This window comes from Melanerpes formicivorus, unplaced genomic scaffold, assembly GCF_026170545.1.
Source record: "Melanerpes formicivorus ecotype bairdi unplaced genomic scaffold, bMelFor1.0.p_v2 SCAF_6, whole genome shotgun sequence".
In the NCBI taxonomy this organism is placed as follows: domain Eukaryota; kingdom Metazoa; phylum Chordata; class Aves; order Piciformes; family Picidae; genus Melanerpes; species Melanerpes formicivorus.
Window position 1 is genome coordinate 121,384 of NW_027142358.1, and position 19,635 is coordinate 141,018.

The 19,635-nt window shown below is 44.2% G+C and overlaps 1 protein-coding gene across 1 annotated transcript in view; it reads left to right on the forward strand.

The window, feature by feature from the left end:
• PDZD8 (PDZ domain containing 8) overlaps positions 1-19,635 on the forward strand; it is a 62,609-nt gene that overhangs the window by 37,752 nt on the left and 5,222 nt on the right. Inside the window, exon 4 of the mRNA XM_068139281.1 lies at positions 17,973-18,135. Coding sequence (XP_067995382.1) covers positions 17,973-18,135 — 163 coding nt within the window. The remainder of the gene's footprint in view (positions 1-17,972; positions 18,136-19,635) is intronic.

Here is a 19,635-nt window from a genome sequence, read left to right on the forward strand (position 1 = left end):
TTATTCTATTCTAGACACTGGGCTCCCCCCAGCCCCGGTGCCTTTTAGACACTGGGCTCCCCCAGCCCCTTTTGGAAAATTAAGCCGTTTTCATTCTCATTTGTTTATAGTTTGCCTTCCTTTTCCATCTTGTAGTATTGTTATTAATGTTCACAGTATAACTTAGGTTGGAAAGGACCTCGAGGATCATTGAGTCCAACCTTGATTTATCTAATGAACTCGTGGTTCTTTAATGTAGGGATTCTCATTCAGTGAGAAGGAAATTACCTTTCATACACCATAAATAGTTGACATCTGGTGGCCTTAAGTTTTGTGCTTCAGTTGTCAAAAACAGCCATAAAACCTGAGGTGACAGGTGAAGGAAGCCTTTAATTTTGTGTGAGGAATTCCTTTATTCTGAGTACAATCCTGTGTATTGTTGCAATTTTTATGAAGTCACATGAGTGATGTAGTTCAGACTCTGAGCCTCAGGGGAATTCAGTGTTGTTACATGCCACGTCTTAACCTTCCTGAAATGCTGGCATTATTTAACTGAGCATTATCTCAAAATGGCTTTGTTTTCTTCCATTCTTCCTCTTCAATCACAGGCTGAAGCAGAAATTAGGTGTTTGTTACAGGTCTCTTACATGGCTAGCAGGGTGGAATCAGTACTAGTCAGTATAGTCATCAATGACCTGAATGAGGGCACAGAGTGCATGACCAGCCAGTTTGTTGGTGACGCCAGAGTGGGTGGAGTGGCTGTCACAGGAGGGTTGTGCTGCCATTCAGCAAGACTCAGGCTGAAAAGTTGGGCAGGAAGAAATTGAGCAAAATTCAATAAGGGCAAGTGTAGAGTCTTGCACTTGGGAAAGAACATCTTCATGGACCAATACAGGTTGGGGACTGAGCTGCTGGAGAGCAGTGAAAAGGACCTGGGGGTCCTACTGGATGGAAGGTTGACCATGAGCCAGCACTGTGCCCTTGTGGCTGAGGTGGCCAATGCCACTCTGGGGTGGATTAGAAGGGCTGTGGTTAGTAGGTTGAGAGAGGTTCTCCTCCCCTTCTACTCTGCCCTGGTGAGGCTATATCTGGAATATTGTGTCCCGTTCTGGGCCTCAGTTCAAGAAGGACCTCAGGGAACTGCTTGAAAGAGTGCAGTGTAGAGCCACGAAGGGAATGGAACATCTTCCGTATTAGGAGAGCCTGAGGCAGCTGAGGGCTCTGTAGCTTGGAGAGGAGGAGACTGAGGGGTGACCTCATTCATGTTTATAAAGATGTGCAGGGTGAGTGCCAAGAGGATGGAGTCAAGATCTGCTCAGTGATGCCCAATGACAGGACTAGAGGCAATGGTGGAAGCTGAGGCATAGAAAGTTCCATGGAAACAGGAGGCAACATTTTTTTTCCCTGTGAGGGTGATGGAACACTGGAACAGGCTGCCCAGGGGGGTTGTGGAGTCTCCTAGTCTAGAGATACTCAAAACCTGCCTGGATGCATTCCTGTGTGATCTAGTATAGATGATGCTGCTGTGGTAGGGGTGTTGGACTGGATGATCTTTTGAGGCTCCTTCCAGCACTTAACATTCTGTGATTCTGTGAACTCAGCATCTAGAGGCAACAGAGTGAATGAGTATGGTGTTTGGAGTATCTCTGTGTTGTCCTTAACATTTTCACTAGTTGCTGTGGCTCTTCAATGTCTGTAGAACAGCAAGAGGGAAATCTTGCTTCATGGGCAAAAGTGTGCATGAATGTAATTACTAGCACAGGACAAGTGATTCATCTTGTGCTTCTTCAGGGTGGCCAAGCATTTTAAGAATACTTTAAAGCAATTAAAATACTGCATTACAAAATGCTTGTGCAAATGCAGTGCATGCTCTCCAAATGCTGTACAGTAATGGCAGACAGAAATAAGACAGGTGGAAGACCGGAGGAGCTTTGGGGATCAAAAATGGAAGCGTTGCTTCGCATCCTACAGGTGAAATGATTTTTAAAAGGTCATTGCAGTGTATTAAGGTTAGATATAGCAGAGCAGTGCTCTGCAAAAGACACCTAATAATGGGAAGTAATCAGCCATGAAACATCTGAAAATGGAGCATTCCCCTTACTGCAGGCTGCTAAAAGGCTGCCTCTGTTGGAATTTTGTTGAGATAGGTAAACTTTGGACTATGAATGTTTTAACCAAAAGTCAGTACCTTCAGATCTGTGCTTATCTCATCTGTTTCCATTTTAAGATACTTCATTTCTTTACTTTGTTGTTTTATTTTGGAGAGGTGAAGTCAAGTGCTGCCCAGGGTGTCACCATCACTGGAGGTTTTAAAAAGAGACTGGATGAGGTACTTAGTGCCATGGTTTAGTTGATTAGATGGTGTTGGATGGTAGGTTGGATTTGATGATCTCAAAGGTCTTTTCCAACCTGGTTAATTCTGCATTCTGGTCATTGAGGAGATGAGAATTTTGAGGGTGCTCCTGAGGTTTTGGGTTTTTTTTTTGGGTTGTGCTGTCCTGTTAAAGTACAGGGAAATAGGTAGGAGAGGTTGATTTTGTTGATTGGTAGGGTTGGTTTTTACTCTTTCAAGGCTAATCTGAATGTGCCTGAATTGCAAACATGCACTTTTTCCCTGAGGAAGGCTTTCCACCAAGGTAAGATGTGTTAGGAGGGAAATAGAACAAAATTAATCAGGTTGGAAAAGACCTTAGAGATCATCAAGTCCACCCTATCATCCAATACTATCTAATCAACTAAACCATGGCACCAAGTGTCTCATCCAGTCTCTTCCTAAACACCTCCAGTGATGGTAACTCTATCACCTCCCTGGGCAGCACATTCCAATGGCCAATCTCTCTTTCTGGGAAGAATTTCTTCCTAACATCCAGCCTAAACCTCCCCTGGCACAGCTTGAGATGGTGTCTTCTTGTTCTGGTGCTGGTTGCCTGGGAGAAGCGACCAACCCCCACCTGGCTACAACCTCCCTTCAGGTAATTGTAGACAGCAATAAGGTCTCCCCTGAGCCTGCACTATGTCCAGTGTTGGAGCTTGGGAAGTTCACAGCAAGAGACCTGCTAGTTAGCAAGGTAAAAATAAGGCACTCAGGACAGAGTTCTGTTAGCTGGAATTTCTTTGAAAGCTTCCAGTAAGGAGAATACCCTAGGTGCTAGGAAGTGTATTACTTAACCAAACCAGTTCTCTTAGAAGCACTTAGAGATGTAGTATCGGTTAATTATTAAATGAGACAGCAGGCATGGCAGTAGGGGAGAGCAAATAATGACTGTTAGCTTGGTGCAGGGGACCATGTGTGAGGGTGTCTAACAAGAATAATATTGCCAACTAAGTTGTAGGGGTAGTAAGGTCATGGGAATAGAGTAGCTGGAAATACTTGGGTAGTGTGGAACCTCTAATCTACCTGATGAATATACCTCCCAGTACAGCTTTCCTGGGAGTTTCTGACCAGCTTCAGATGAAGTGGCTCAATTTCAAGCATTTCTTCATTCATAGCTACATAAATACACAGAATTCCAAACAAGATTGAAGTGCTAGCTAAACAAAGTGTTTGATTACTAGATGAGGCAGTGTAATTTAGAATGGAAGGGACCTCTGCAGGTCTTCAGGTCCCAACTCCACCCAGGGCAGGGCAAAGGTGGCCCAGACTGCTCAGGACCCTGTTCAGAGGGACCTTGGCAGCCAGGCAATGCTGGCTGATCAGTCTTTTAATACCCATTTTGATATTTTCCTCACTAAGTAGAAGGTGACAGACTATCTAAAGAGAAAGGGAGGACAGCAGAGTTGTTTGCACTAATTTCAACTGCTTAAATGAAAATAATGAATAAAAAGAGTGATTTTTAATCTTGAGACCAGTCTAGGGCTGTTTGTAAGGGCATTGTTTCAGGTGGGGTAAAGTTTCTTTGCTGGAGGCAGTTTTAGCTTGAAAACTCTATAATGAAGTGGCATCAAGGCTGGCTATGGCTGGCTATGGCTCAGACCTATTGGAGAGGGGAAATACTGTGTGCTATTTTGATGTTGCTTATTAAGCTTTTGCACTCTGGCTACAATGGATGCTTAGCCAAACCACAGAAGTATCTGTGGTGGAGTTTTATTCCATACAAATAATGTTGGAAGGTTTTCTTTGGAGTCTTTTTTTTGCTACATTTGAGTAAATGTTTCTATCTCGACTACTTTGAGCCAGCAGTGTGCCCCAGGTGGCCAAGAAGGCCAATGGCATCCTGGCTTGCATCAGAAATACTGTGGCCAGCAGGAGCAGAGAAGTCATTCTGCCCTGTACTCAGCACTGGTTAGGCCACACCTTGAGTCCTGTGTCCAGTTCTGGGCTCCTCAATTTAAGAAGGATATTGAGACATTTGAACATGTCCAGAGAAGGACAGTGAGGCTGGGGAGGGATTTGGAGCACAACCCTGTGAGGAGAGGCTGAGGGAGCTGGGATTGTTTAGCCTGGAGAAGAGGAGGCTCAGGGGAGACCTTATTGCTGTCTGCAACTACCTGAAGGGAGGTTGTAGCCAGGTGGGATTTGGCTTCTTTTCCCAGGCAACCAGCACGAGAACAAAGAGGACACAGTCTCAAGCTGTGCCAGGGGAGGTTTAGGCTGGAGGCAAGGAGAAAATTCTTCATAGAAAGAGAGACTGACCCTTGGAATGTGCTGCCCAGGGAGGTGGTGGAGTTCTCATCCCTGGAGGTGTTCAAAAAGAGATTGGATGTGGCACTTGGTGCCATGGTTAAGTTGTCAGGAGGTATTAGGTAGTAGATTGGACTTGATGGTCTCTGAGGTCTCTTCCAACCTATGATACTTTTCTTAAAGCTTTAGCTATTGGAAGTCACTCTGAAAGAACATATATCCTAAAAATACGTAAGTAGCAACTAGGATGAACTTTTGGGCACCACTGTGAGCAAAGGCATTCAGGTTCTTGCCAGCTGATGCACAGAAGTTCATGAGGAACCTCAGTCTCAGTTGCATGTGATAGAGCTAACCAAGGATTGTAATTAATTCCTGATCTTTAAAAATAGCTCCTAGGAGGAAGTAATTTTGTAAAAGGTCATTAGAGCAATATTCTCTCATGTCTAATAATTGGAATGAAAGTAAATGAGATTTACCAGAAAGTAAAGAATCTGCTTCTAGCTAAGGTCACACAACTTACTTATACAGAGATCAGTTTCATTTCTGGGGTTGTTTTGACAGCTGAAAGTCAAAACATATAAAGGCATTGGAAATGTGTCCTGGGCAGAATACATTCTTCTCTGCATGTTCAAAAACCAATTTACTGGAGCAAAGAGATCTTTTTTGATACTGCCAACCCCCCAACCTACTGTATAAGCCTTCACATGCTGAAATATTTTAAAGGTGCAGTGGAAGAGAAGCAAGGAATGCTGCTGCAGCTGTAGGAAGATCAGTTTAGGGAAAGATACTATATAAGACTTGACTGATTGTATCCTGGGACTCCTCAGCAAAGAATAGAATACAATAGAAGAGAATTAACCAGGTTGGAAAAGACCTTTGAGATCATTGAGTCCAACCTATCATCCAACACTACCTAATCAACTAAACCATGGCACCAAGCGCCCCATTAAGTCACCTCCAGTGATGGTGACTCCACCATGTCCCTGGGCAGCACATTCCAATGGCAAATCACTCTTTCTGTGAAGAACTTCTTCCTAACATCCAGCCTAAACCTCCCCTGGCACAGCTTGAGACTGTGTCCTCTTCTGGTGCTGCTTGCTTGGGAGAAGAGACCAACCCCCACCTGGCTACAACCTCCCTTCAAGTAGCTGGAGAGAGCAATAAGGTCTCCCCTGAGCCTCCTCTTCTCCAGGCTAAGCAACCCCAGCTCTCTCAGCCTCTCCTCATAAAGCTTATGCTCCAAACCCCTCCCCAGCTTTGTTGCCCTTCTCTGGATGCGTTCCAGCATCTCAATGTCCTTCTTAAATTGAGGAGCCCCAAAATGGACACAATACTCAAGGTGTGGCCTAACCTAGCGCTGAATACAGGGGCACGATGACTTCCCTGCTCCTGCTGGCCACAAAGCACTTGCAGAACATGAGAGGTGCAAGTGAATTCCTCCTCCTATCTATATCAAATAAGAAAATATAACTTTGACATTGAAACTGGGCTCTTTGTTTTTAAATTTTATTGGAGAATAACTTTCCCTACTCCTGAAAAGAATTCTTCAGGTTAGATTTTAGTTGGGTTTTTTTTCTTGCTGTGTACTTCTTGGTGGCTGGTGTCAGGCAGCCCTGCAAATTGCTAGGTGAGCTTCAAGCATGGCATATTGCCACATACAAAGTGCATGAACTTTGGAGGTCCTTTCCAACCCATAGAATAAATAGAATAATAGAATAAATTTCTTTATTTATTTAAAGATGGATTTTCTGTTGAGCTAGCAGCATAAATCCAAAATAGAAGAGCAATGATTAGCTATCAGATTGGATGTTAGGAAGAAGCTCTTCCTCATGAGGGTGCTGAAACACTGGCACAGGTTGCCCAGGGAGGTGGTGGAAGCCTCATCCCTGGAGGTTTTTAAGGCCAGGCTGGATGTGGCTGTGAGCAACCTGATCTAGTGCAAGGTGTCCCTGCCCATGGCAGGGGGGTTGGAACTGGATGATCCTCGAGGTCCCTGCCAACCCTAACAATTCCATGATTTCTGCCCTGCCCCCCACCCCCAAGCTGTTTCTGGAAGAGTATTTTTCTTTTAGCACTCTTGGGTGTTTCAGTGTTGGTGGTTTAGTGGTTTGGGGTCTAAAGTGGATTTCTGGAGGACTTGTATGTTCTGCTCCTTCCAGAACTAATGGGAAGATGTAAATTCTAGAAGAGCTTTCTGCCAGAATCATGGCTGGGCCTTGTGATAGTGCATGATCCTAGTCTCAAACACTTGACAAATTTTTGTGGCATAGCTCAGTGGGTTTTGTTTGTTCTGGCTTTTAGGTTGCCATTGTAATAAAGCTTTTTCCTAGCCTGGAAATGGAGGATGTTCAGCATTTTAAGCAGCTAGGCTGACTTTGCTTTCTTGGCATTCAGATATCAAAGCATGGGGAGGAAAAAACCCTGAAATCCTGTGTTTTGCTAGCCAATTATGATCACATGGATTATGTGAAGAGAAAGCTGCAACGCAAAAAGGCTCTTTTCAAGCCAAACCAGTTTGTGATTCTATTCCACAGACCTTCAGATCTTCATGAAGCTTTTAGAGAACCTAGGCTGCAGAGCTGGATATCATGTTGATTCCAATTTATAGCTGATGTTCAGATTCTAAACCATTCTTCAGATGCGTTGGGAAGTGCTTTTGATTTGTGTTTGGGGGGGGGAATGTAGAATATTTTTTAAGTGCCAAGGCAATGTAGCTTGGTATTGATTTCTTGTGCCAAGTGAATTGTCAGTATTTGACTTTGTTGGTGTAAAGATCTCTTTCAGTTTAATAGCTGTGGCAATTTTTATTATCAATGAATGGTAAGGGTATGAAAATCTGGCTTCAAGGTGTGCTGTTCTCTTGGTGCTGCTAATTAGAGGTGACACTGAGCTGCTGTTGCACTGCCTGGCAGCAACTTGTGCCCTACAGCCATAAACAAATTGATTTGATGTGATGTGCTCATCAAAATAACCAGAAATAGATGTATGGTCATGGAAATCTTTACTAGTTAGATAGTTGTGTGTTTGTACTGCAGTGGTTTGTCCAGAGCTTTAATGGAAAACAAAGTGTGGTTTTGCTGCCTTTATGTAGAAGAGGATTAGATACAAAAACCTTGGCCTCCTTACAGTGATTATTTGGAATAAGCTAGAGAGAAATCCCCATTTCTTCTGGTCTTGGCAGTGTGGGAGTTCAAAAGAGAGCTGCTGGTCTTCCTCTGCCAGGCAAGTGTGGTAAATGGGGGCAGGTTTGAATGTAACAGGAGCTTAATTTTGATCCAAGTGGATCTCTGCAAAGCTGTTACTCTGACAAAGCATTTTACTACATCTGCTTTAGTTCCTCGGGGTTCTGTGGGAATGTAGGAATCTGAAAAACTATTGGGTTGTGCAAGATCTTATTCAGGCTTGTGCTCTCCTTTAAGAGCTGTCTAGCCATTAATATGGATGAGAAATGTTAACAGGGAGATAGTAGGTGTATCATAGTATCAGTCAGGGTTGGAAGGGACCACAAGGATCATCTAGTTCCAACCCCCCCTGCCTTGGGCAGGGACACCTCACACTAGAGCAGGCTGGACAGAGCCTCAGCCAGCCTGGGCTTAAACACCTCCAGGGACGGGGCCTCAACCACCTCCCTGGACAACCCATTCCAGGGCTTCACCACTCTCATGGTGAAGAACCTCCTCCTCACATCCAGCCTGAATCTCCCCACCTCCAGCTTCATTCCATTCCCCCTAGTCCTATCACTACCTGACATCCTGAAAAGTCCCTCCCCAGCCTTCCTGTAGGCCCCCTTCAGATACTGGAAGGCCACAATTAGGTCACCTCAGAGCCTTCCCTTCTCCAGACTGAACAGCCCCAACTCCTTCAGTCTGTCCTCACAGGAGAGGTGCTCCAGCCCTCTGATCATCCTTGTGGCCCTTCTCTGGACACGTTCCAGCACCTCCATATCCCTCTTGTAATAGGGGCTCCAGAACTGGAGGCAGTACTCCAGGTGGGGTCTCACCAGAGCTGAGTAGAGGGGGAGGATCATCTCCCTTGACCTGCTGACCACACTTCTCCTGATGCAGCCCAGGATCTGATTGGCTTTCTGGGCTGCAAGTGCACACTGAGAGCTCCTGTTGAGCTTCTCGTCCACCAGCACCCCCAAGTCTCTCTCCTCAGGGCTGCTTTCCAGCCAGTCACTGCCCAGCCTGGATTTGTGCCTGGGATTGCCTCAACCCAGATGCAGGACCCTGCCCTTGCTCTTATTGAACTTCATGAGGTTGGCTTGTGCCCACCTCTGCAGCCTGTCAAGGTCGCTCTGGATGGCCTCCCTTCCCTCCAGCGTGTCTGCTGCCCCACACAGCTTGGTGTCATCAGCAAACTTGCTGAGGGTGCACTCAATGCCACTGTCCACGGCACCCACAAAGATTCTATGATTGGTTCTAGGTACATGTGAAGTCCCTGTTGCTTGGTCAGTGTTATTGATAAGGCTGTAACTTCTCTTACCCAAAGTAAGAGTAGAGTTGGGGGTGTTTACAGATATTTTTTTGCACAGTTATGTAAATACTTTCATGTATATAAATATATGTCACTTCTTTAAGTCAAATAATACTGCTTGATTGCCTCAATTTGGTACCAAGCTCAATCTGATCATCCCAAAACACATTCAATTTTATATATTAGAAGCAAACCCCACTACACCAGCTAGTAATTACTGTAATATTTCTCTTGGAAGTATATAATTAAGTGATAAAATAGTTACTGCTAGCCTTCCTGTAATAATTAAGCAATAAAATAGTTACTATTAGTCTTCCTGTAATAAATGCAACAGATTTGTCTAATCAGGTAAAAGTTCTTTATAATGGAAATAATATTCAGGGTGAAGAGGTTTCTTCTTCTTCACACAGAGAGAAACTGTTTGTCAACTTTGACTCACAGCAGCACTAGTGACCTGTTAGAACCAAGGGCAGTGTCAGGGCTCAGCTGGGGCAGCTGTAGGGAGCAGCACTGGGGCAGCTGCTGTGGCCTCCTTGGAGCTGCTGGTACTCCTGGCCTGCCACTGGCAGCACCAAGCTCTGAAGCTTGGCTGCAGTGGAGATTCTGCTCTTACCCTGGATCCAAGGGTTTGCTGAAGACCCCAGGCAAGGAGTACATTTGAAGCTCCTGTGCATCTCAGCAAAGATGCCCTGTGCTCCAGTGTAGCTCTGCAATTAGCATTTGCTCTAGATAAAAAATAATAATCCCTCTGCTCCAGAACAAAATAAACCTATAAACAGTGCACTTAACAAGCATTTTTCCAGCAGAAATGTAACTTTTAAGCCCTTTAAAATGTGACTTTTAAGCCCATTAATGAGTTCTAAGAGTTATGATTTATAGTCATTAGAAAACAGTATTGTCTATTTTATTTCCATGGAAACTGGTATCTGTGATGCTTGTTACTGTAACTACAGGGGATAATAAATGTTGGTATTTTTAGTTTGGATGGCAGTATCCCTGTCAGTAATCAAGTGGTTGGTGCTGCTGAGTGGGAGTTAAACTTGTTTCTATCTATACAGAACTAAGCAGGTTGGAAAAGACCTTTGAGATCACGAAGTCCAACCTGTCACCCAACACCATCTAATCAACTAAACTATGGCACTAAGTGCCTCAGCCAGTCTTTTCTTAAACACCTCCAGAGATGGTGACTCCACCACCTCTCTGGGCAGCACATTCCAATGGCAAATCTCTCTTTCTGGGAAGAATTTCTTCCTAACATCCAGCCTAAACCTCCCCTAGCACAGCTTGAGACTGTGTCCTCTTGTGCTGGTTGCCTGCGAGAAGAGACCAACCCTCACCTGGCTACATCCTCCCTTCAGGTAGTTGTAGAGAGCAATAAGGTCTCCCCTGAGCCTCCTCTTCTCCAGGCTAAACAATCCCAGCTCCCTCAGCCTCTCCTCATAGGGCTGTGCTCCAAACCCCTCCCCAGCTTTGTTGCCCTTCTCTGGGGAAGAACTCTCTTCAGTATGAATATTATTTCCACTATGAAGAACTTTTGACCTGATGAGACAATTCTTTTGACTTTATTACATGAAGATATAATTCAAAGTAATTACTAGCTGGTTTAGTGGGTCTACTTTTACTGTACGCAACTGAATGTGTTCTGGGGTTATTTTTGCTTCCATTTTGGAGATGAACAACACTTTGGGTTGACCTACCTCTGGTGTTGTCTGGGTCTGGAGAGGGAAAGAGACTCATTTCTTTTTGAATATTCCCATGTTGTGAAATGAGAGGCATAAACAAGGCCAAAATATCAACAGCTAGACTGTTTATTGCATAAATAAAGTGGATGGATCAGAAGGGGAGAGAGAGAGAGAGAAGAGAGAGAAGAGGAATTATATTACCACACCCCTCACCCCCCCAAGACAGTTTGAGTCTGTGGAGGAAAGGTGCTGCAGGAGATGTTGGGTCTGTAGAGAAAGGGTGCTGAGGCTTTGGCTGGAGAAGAGATGTGGTCCTCTGGGCAGCTTCTTCAGCTCCATGAGTTGCAGCAGGTGGATCTTAGGACACAGAGGGAGGGCTCAGTCTGCTTCTTCCAGGCTCCATGGCCTCTTTTCTCTGGAGCAGCATTGTCCTGGGCTTTTCCTTCTCTCCTGCTTTCCTTCTCAGCAGTATGGTCCTTCTTCTGTGTTTTCCTTCATCTCTGTTTTTCTTCTTCTGAGCCAGTAGTTGCTCAAGTCTTTTTATACAGTTTTTAGTCCTTAGGTATATGTCCAAGTATTATCCCTCAGGAATTCAGGGGCCAGGAAATCATCATTAGGTAAATATCCAGGTATCGTTCCCCAGGAAATCTTTCTGTGCATTCCTGTGTGTTTGGGCAGGGGTCTGGATGGGGGGGGAGGCCTCCTCCTCTTCCATCTACCTGCCCACACACTCATTCCATTGTCTCGTCATCCTCCCTTTCCAGGGTACTTTGATGGGTGGTGATTATCTTGTCTCAGGCATATTCCCGAAGGTGGCCTCGGTCCATTGTTGTGAGGCCAGCTGCGGTCCAGTGAGCAATGTTATCTTTGCACCTTCCAAGAGTCCTTCCAGTGGCTCTGCCCAACACACATCAGCTATTGCCTGGGCAAGCAGCAAGTGATTTTCTTTGTTGAGTCACATCAGAAGGGACAAGCTTTTGGTCTCTCACAGGTGTGCATTGCAGCAATTCATGGCAAATTTATACAAAGAAAACCATTAACTAGGTAAAGTTTTTGCTGGTTTGGTGTCACAGGTGGTACTGTTAATCAACTTTCTTTTGTTCTTTTTAATAGTCAGGTTCAGTAACTTGAAGTATTAGACTACTTGAGGTTTCTCTTAAGTATTTATCTGATGATTGAGTCATGCTTGAGCAATACTGGAGGAAGCCTTTTTCCTATCAATATATAAGATATAAGACTCTTTAAAATCCATCTTTACCATTTTTTCAGGGCCAAAGGAAATTATCACAGTTGGGTTTAATAAAGGCTAACAGGATGTCGGTGAATAAGAGCACTTAAAGAGCAGCTACATTGGCGTTTGTGCTAAATTGCTCTCCAAAGAAGAGAGCCACATAAAACTGAAGCTCTGCATTTTACCTGCCTCTGAGATTTTGAAGCTAAACGCAGGTTTTCTGCTGCCGTGTTTATCTTTTAACTCCTCCATTCAGCTCCTGTAATTGCTATTCAGTAAGAATGCCTCAGCAATTCACGGCAATTGCTAAACAGTTTACTTTGTGCGTGTCACACAACCTGTTTTACCACGCAGTTAGAAGGTAGGCTTCCAGATGTAGCTCGTTAATTTCTTCAGCTGCTAGCCTGCTCTGGGTTTTGCTGATGTCAGATGGTTTTAGTGCTCATCAGGCAGACATGCAGATGTTGAATGTTACTACCATGAATTGTCACATTTCTTTCAGACAAACAGCACATGGGGGTGAAGCTAAACATGTGTGCAACATTTGCTGTTGTTGTTGTGGCTTTAATGAGTTATTGCTTTAAATATGATCTTGGTCTAATATGTAACTCTCTTCAGGATGAAATTGCTGTCTCATTTTGTAACTTTTGGGTTTTGCTTTATGTAAGCTATCATGTAGAATGGAAAATAGGAATGGACTGCCCAGGGAGGTGGTGGAGTCACCATCCCTGGAGGTGTTCAGGAGGAGCCTTGATGGGGTGCTTGGTGCCATGGTTTAGTTGATTGGGTGGGTTGGATGCGATGATCCTGAGGGTCTTTTCCAACTTGGTTTATTCTATTCTATATTAAGGCTTGTCATGTGGGAAAACTAATCAAAAATATCCATAAATATGCTTCTTCCTAAAAGTGGGGGGGGGGGAGGGAGGGAGAAAACCCAAAGTCCAACAAAAACATTCAAACAGAAACAAACAAAAACCCCAAAACAAAACCCAACAAAACCACAAACCAAACAAATAAACCAACCCAAACCCTCAAAAAAAAAACCCCAGCCCAAGCCAAAGATGAAAACTGAAACCTTTGTCCAAGATAATTGAGTCATGAACCATGATGCACATAGCTGGAAAATGTATCAGCAAAAAGTCTGGCATCCCTCTGCTGAGCTTTTTCACGGTTTTATTGCCATTAAAAAATCTGTTGTCCTAATATTCACATGTAGCAAAGCTGGGGACTATTCCAGACCTTGCTAAGAAAGACTTAGGAAGTTTATTATTTAGGTGTTCTAAGAGGGATTTGATGTGGCACTTGTGGCACTTGAAGCCATGGTTTAGTTGTCATGAGGTGTTAGGTATGAGGTAATAGGTTGGACTTGAGGGGAGTTTTAGGCTGGGTGTTAGGAAGAAGCTCTTCATAGAAAGAGAGATTGGCCATTGGAATGTGCTGCCCAGGGAGGTGGTGGAGTCACCATCACTGGAGGTGTTTAGGAAGAGACTGGATGGGGTGCTTGGTGCCATGGTTTAGTTGATTAGATGGTGTTGGGTGATAGGTTGGACTCGATGATCTCAAAGGTCTTTTCCAACCTTATTGATTCTATTGCTTATAAGCCTGACTTCTCTTCCTGTGACGCATTTGCTATAGGACTTTTTTTTGTCAATAATACTACTTGATTGCTTGAAGTGTGTGCCACACTTCATTCTTCTTCCCTTTTTTAGTTTTAATTTTTGTATTGTATTAAAGGAAACTTGTATTATTATACTAAATGAAATGTGACTTCCCCATTAATAGAATAAACCAGGTTGGAAGAGACCTTCAAGATCATCGCGTCCAACCTATCATCCAACACCACCCAACTAAACCATGCAACCAAGCACCCTGTCAAGTCTCCTCCTGAACACCTCCAGTGATGGCAACTTCACCACCTCCCCGGCCAGTCCATTCCAATGGGCAATCACTCTCTCTGTGTAAAACTTCCTCCTGACCTCCAGCCTGAACCTCCCCTGGCGCAGCCTGAGACTGTGTCCTCTTGTTCTGGTACTGGCTGCCTGAGAGAAGAGACCAACCTTTGCCTGCCTACAACCTCCCTTCAGGTAGTTGTAGACAGCAATAAGGTCACCCCTGAGTCTCCTCTTCTCCAGACTAAGCAACCCCTGCTCCCTCAGCCTCTCCTCATAGGGCTTGTGTTCCAAGCCCCTCACCAACTTTGTTGCCCTTCTCTGGACATGCTCCAGCAAGTCAACCTCCTTCCTAAACTGAGGGGCCCAGAACTGGACACAGGACTCGAGGTGTGGCCTAATATATAAATAATGGGGAATGCTCTCCCTTACAAACTGCTTCCAGCATAGCTGGAGAAATTTTTTTTTGGGTCTGCCTTAAGGCATTTGAAATGCCCAAGAACAGATTAAAACCAGTGGGGAACAGTGAATCTTAGACCCTCTCAAGGCAACAGCTGTAGGTCCACTCTGCAGCACAGCATTATAAAGCTGATAGACCTAAAATAGCTCAGCAATACCAGTTTTTCTGTGCTGGGATCTAGTGCTGCCTCAACATGAGACTTGGGGAGCACTAACTCATTTTGTGCTAACTACTTTGACATCAGAATACAGAGAGGTTTAAAGTCAGTGTCTGCTTTTCTAAGTGACAGGAGAGCTTAAGAAGCTATTAATGGCCATTTCCAGGTGGCCATTAAATGTGACAAGTCTTTAGTAGGCAAAAGTGTTTCATGTGTATATTTGTGGGGCGGGATTGGTTTGTTTTGGTCTTTATTGTTCTTAGTGATGGGGAGAAGTGGGAAAGTAGTGAGGAACTTCTGTATCATCTGCTGACTGAGAGAACAGTAACCACAGTTTAAAAAATAATCTCTTATTCTGGAGCTGAGTTGTTCACAACTTGAAAAATGGCTCTAAAAGGACTCTGGTGTTTGTCTCTTAAATTTTCTCTCTCTGTGCTTTATTTTCTAATGTTGGACTTAAATTGCCTTTTGATGTGGTTGCATTTTAATCAGGGATTGGGAAGTCTGTGACAAAACTCTCAGAGATACTGGTGGTGATGGATGAATGCCTGAGTCAATCCATTGCATGAGAAGTGGCTAACTTCATAAAATTCCTTTCAAGGGAATAGGAAAAGTCCACAAAATAATCATTTCAGTAGCCATTCAGTGGCAACCCAGACAGGCACCCTGGTGTAGCCTGTCCCATCAAGCTGGGTACAGTGTGAATGATCAGTAGTGACACTGGTAGCTAACTGGCCAGTTAGTAATTCGTGTTTCAGCTGCCTGTGTAAACTCCAATCTGAAAGCATTCTCAGCTGATACAGAAGGAAATGTATGCATAAAAATACAGCAATTGCAAAACTGACAGTACTGGAGCTGAAGAATGTGTTTTCTGATACTGCAACCATTTGTACTGGAAATATACTGTGAATATTCATTATCAAGATTATTTTTGAATGCTGGCTGTTTGCTTTCTTGTGCTAATGAAGACTGTTCTCATGGACCTGATGGAAAGGGTCCAGAGAAGGGCTATGAAAATGATCAGGGGGTTGGAGCATCTCTGCCTCAAGGACAAGGCTGTGGGAGCTGAGGGTGTTCAGCCTGGAGAAGAGGAGGCTCCAGAGAGACCTAATAGCCTTCCAGTACCTGAAGGGGGCTACAAGAAGGATGGAGAGAGACTGTTTGCAAAGGCCTGCAGTGACAGGAGAAGCAGCAATGGCTTTGAACTAGGGAAGAGTAGATTTAGATCGGATGTTAGGAACAAGTTCTTCACTACGAGGGGGGTGGAACACTGGAAGAGGTTGCCCAGGGAGGTGGTTAGGGCCCCATCCATGGAGATATTCAAGGTTGAGGCTCTACAGGGCCCTGAACAACCTGATCTAGTTGAGGATGCCCCTGCTGAGTGCAGAGGGGGTTGGACTGGATGACCTTTGGCGGTCCCTTTCAACCCAGACCATTCTATGATTCTATGATTTTTATTTCTATGAAGTACTGAACAGCAATTAATAAAAACCCAAGCTGTGGTGCTATTAAAGCTACAGGAAAGGAGCAAAAGCCATGCAGCCAGGAAAAGTCACGTACTGAAGTGATCTACTTCATCTGTGGAAAGCCAAGGTGCTATAAACTGAGCAAACGAACCCATCCTCCGAAGAGGAGGATCAACTCCAGACAGTTTAAACATGGACAATCGAACAGCAAGAAAGTAAATCCAGGGTGGAGGGAGAAGACTGTCTACCTAAACTCAGGAAATTGAAACCAAATAGAAAATGTCCTGTGGAGGGTTTCTACAAACAGTGTCTGTCTCTCTGTTCTTAGGAATCAAAAAAGAAAATTAAATCTGTATCCTTGGAGCTGAAGCTGACTGTGAGTCCCCCTTGCAAACAGACAGAATATACTTTGGTGGAAAGAATGTAGACAATCACTTAGGACAGTTCAGAAGCAATATGCTTTAAGGGAAAAGTGCCATTCTTCATTCATTAAGGGCCTTTGTCAATAAATTGTTGCCAAATGCCTCAGACACAGAGGTGTGTAAATAATTGACCACTACTTAGATATATTCTGTAATAGGGACTTGGAAATTCTAAGGGATCTATCTTAGGCTCAAGGTGAGGAGAAAGTTCTTCAGAGGGAGTTGTTAGCCATTGGAATGTGCTGCCCAGGGAGGTGGTGGAGTCACCATCCCTGGAGGTGTTCAAGAAGGGATTGGATGTGGCACTTGAAGCCATGGTTTAGTAGTCATGAGGTCTTGGCTGACAGGTTGAACTTGATGATCTTTGAGGTCTTTTCCAACCTTGTTGATTCTATGATTCTATGCATGAGTGTAGAACTAAATTCTGCTGTAGGAATTGTGCCTGAGGAGGAGGAGTAGTAATAACATATCTGAGATTATTGAGTTAAATTTTGTATTGTATTTATCTTGCCAGATGAATTTAAACAAAGGGTTCTGAGTCTAAGCTATTGTTAATTGTAGATTTGTTCTACATATACTGCAGTAAGATGTAAATATGTGAGTTGCTTTTCACTCAAAGGACCTTTTTGTAGACTACTAAAGAGCTACTCATAGCAACAGGTCTTATAACACAAATGTGGTATATTCAAAGTGATGTGAGGACAGACTGAGAGAGTTGGGGCTGTTCAGTCTGGAGAAGAGGAGGCTCAGAGGATACCTAATTGTGACCTTCCAGTATCTTAAAGGGGCCTACAAGAAAGCTGGGGAGGGACTTTTTAGGGGGTCAGGTAATGACAGGACTAGGGGGAATGGAACAAAAATAGAAATGGGTAGATTCAGATTGGATGCTAAGTTCTTCCCCATGAGGGTACTGAGACACTGGAACAGGTTGCCCAGGGAGGTGGTGGAAGCCTCATCCCTGGAGGTTTTGAAGGCCAGGCTGGATGTGGCTCTGAGACAATCTGCTCTAGTGTGAGGTGTCCCTGGCCATGGCAGGGGGGTTGGAACTGGATGATCCTTGAGGTCCCTTCCATCCCTTACAATTGTATGATTCTGTGATGGCACAGTGCTCCTTTTTAATAAAAGGTCTTCCCAATAAACTGGATGATGGAGTTGTGTTTGGTTGTAGCTTTGTTAGGGCTGGACTGTTGCAGAGATGAGCCATGTATTGCCCTTCCTGCTGATTGTATTTGCACAGGGTAGCTCAGGATTGTCCTTAACTGAAGACACACGATTGCACAGATGTGTACTCAGATACACTTAGGTATATATAGTCACTTTGATGACAGTTTCTTGCACTGCTTTCTAGGTTTGGCATATTTGGCTCTTCAGAAGTGGTGACATTCAGTTCCATCTTGCTCCAAAGGTGTAAACTGGCTTGGCAGACAATTACTCTGTTGTGGGATGATCTGCTTAATGAAGACAATGGGTGTCCTGATGGGATTTTTTAGAGTAATACCAGTTGTGTAATTTTATCTAAACACTCATTAGTTACCATGAATCCCATGCAGTCAGCTTAATCACCATACTCTTAACTTCTCTCTCTCTAGGCAGAGCTGGTGAAAGGGAATCAGCAGAGCGTTGGCCTCACACTTCGTCTTGTGCAGTCCAAGGAAGAGGATGCAGGACACATTGTCATTGAAACAGTGACTCCAAACTCATCTGCTGCAGCTGCTGATCTACAGAGGGGAGACAGAATTCTAGCAATTGGCAGTGAGTAATACATCAACTTTTGAAATAATGATCATCTTGCAGAGCTGGAGGCTGTGTCTGCAGATAGCTCAACGAGACTGCCTGAGGGTCCTGGTGGACGGAAGGATGACCATGAGCCAGCTATATGTCCTTGTGGCCAAGAAGGCAAATCATATCCTGGGGTGTATTAGAAGGGCTGTGGTTAGCAGGTTGAGAGAGGTTCTCCTCCCTGTCTACTCTGCCCAGATGAGGTCACATCTGGAGTACTGTGTCCAGTTCTGAGCCCCCCCAGTTCAAGAAGGACCTTAGGATCCTCCTTGAGACAGTCCAGCTTAGATCCACAAAGATGCTTAAGGGAATGGAACATCTCCCTTATGAGGAAAGGGAAGTGGGTTTCTGTAGCTCAGAGAAGTGATTGAGAGGTGTCCTCGTTCATTTTTACAAATCCATGAAGGCTGTGTCAGGAGGATAGAGCCAGGCTCTGCTCAGTGATGTCCAATGATAGGACAAGGGGAAATGGGTGCAAGCTGGAGCAGAGGAAGGTCCATGTAATCATTAGGAAAAACTTTTTCCCTGTGAGGGTGACAAAACACTGGAGCAGGCTGGCCAGAGAGGTTGTGAAGCTTCCTTCTCTGGAGGCATTCAAAACCTGCCTGGACATGTGCCTGTGTGACCTACTCTAGGTCATCCTGCTGTGACACAGGGGTTGGACTGGATGACCTTTCAAGGTCCCTTCCAAACCCTAATTCTGTGCTTTATGCATTTATGGCCACTGCAGGTTATACATTCATTTGATTCATTTTCTTGCATATTTATTTGCTCTTTGCTAGGTTAAAAAACAACAACCAAACCAAAGAGGCCTCCCAAAAACCAAACCAAAGAGTTAGCTTAATATTTGAATGCAAATATGTTCTAATTATTCCAGCAGTGATGCTGTGAGGGTCTCTATTTAGTTTCTTCCAGTGATGTTATAAAGGATGCTTCGTTTACAGAGAAAACCATAATGTTTTACATCTTGTGTTTGCACTCAGCTGTGAACCTAAAGGTACTATTAGAGAATGGAGCAAGTAGTATAAACATTCTTGACTTACAGAAAAATTGTCTTAAATATCAGAATGGCCTTAGAAGATCCACTGAATATTCAGTAGTTTATTTTCCATACCTTCAGTATCCATTTTTGTCAGCTCTGACTTGTAGCAGCCTAACTATTCCCAACTTCTCTTTTGAATTTTGCTGCTGAGAAGTTCAGACTTGCAGTAAGACCAAGGTTTAAAATGTTAGCATCAAAGTCAACATCAACCTTAGGTTTGCAGCATTAATAACAAACAGCAGACTGGGGGATGTGTTAGTATGTTTTCCAGCTCCTGAAGTGGTATGTTTATATGAAGAAGGAAGAAGAATGTTAGGAAGAAGTTCTTCATAGAAAGAGTGATTGGCCATTGGAATGGGCTGCCCAGGGAGGTGGTGGAGTCACCATCCCTGGAGGTGTTTAGGAAGAGCCTGGATGGGGTGCTTGGTGCC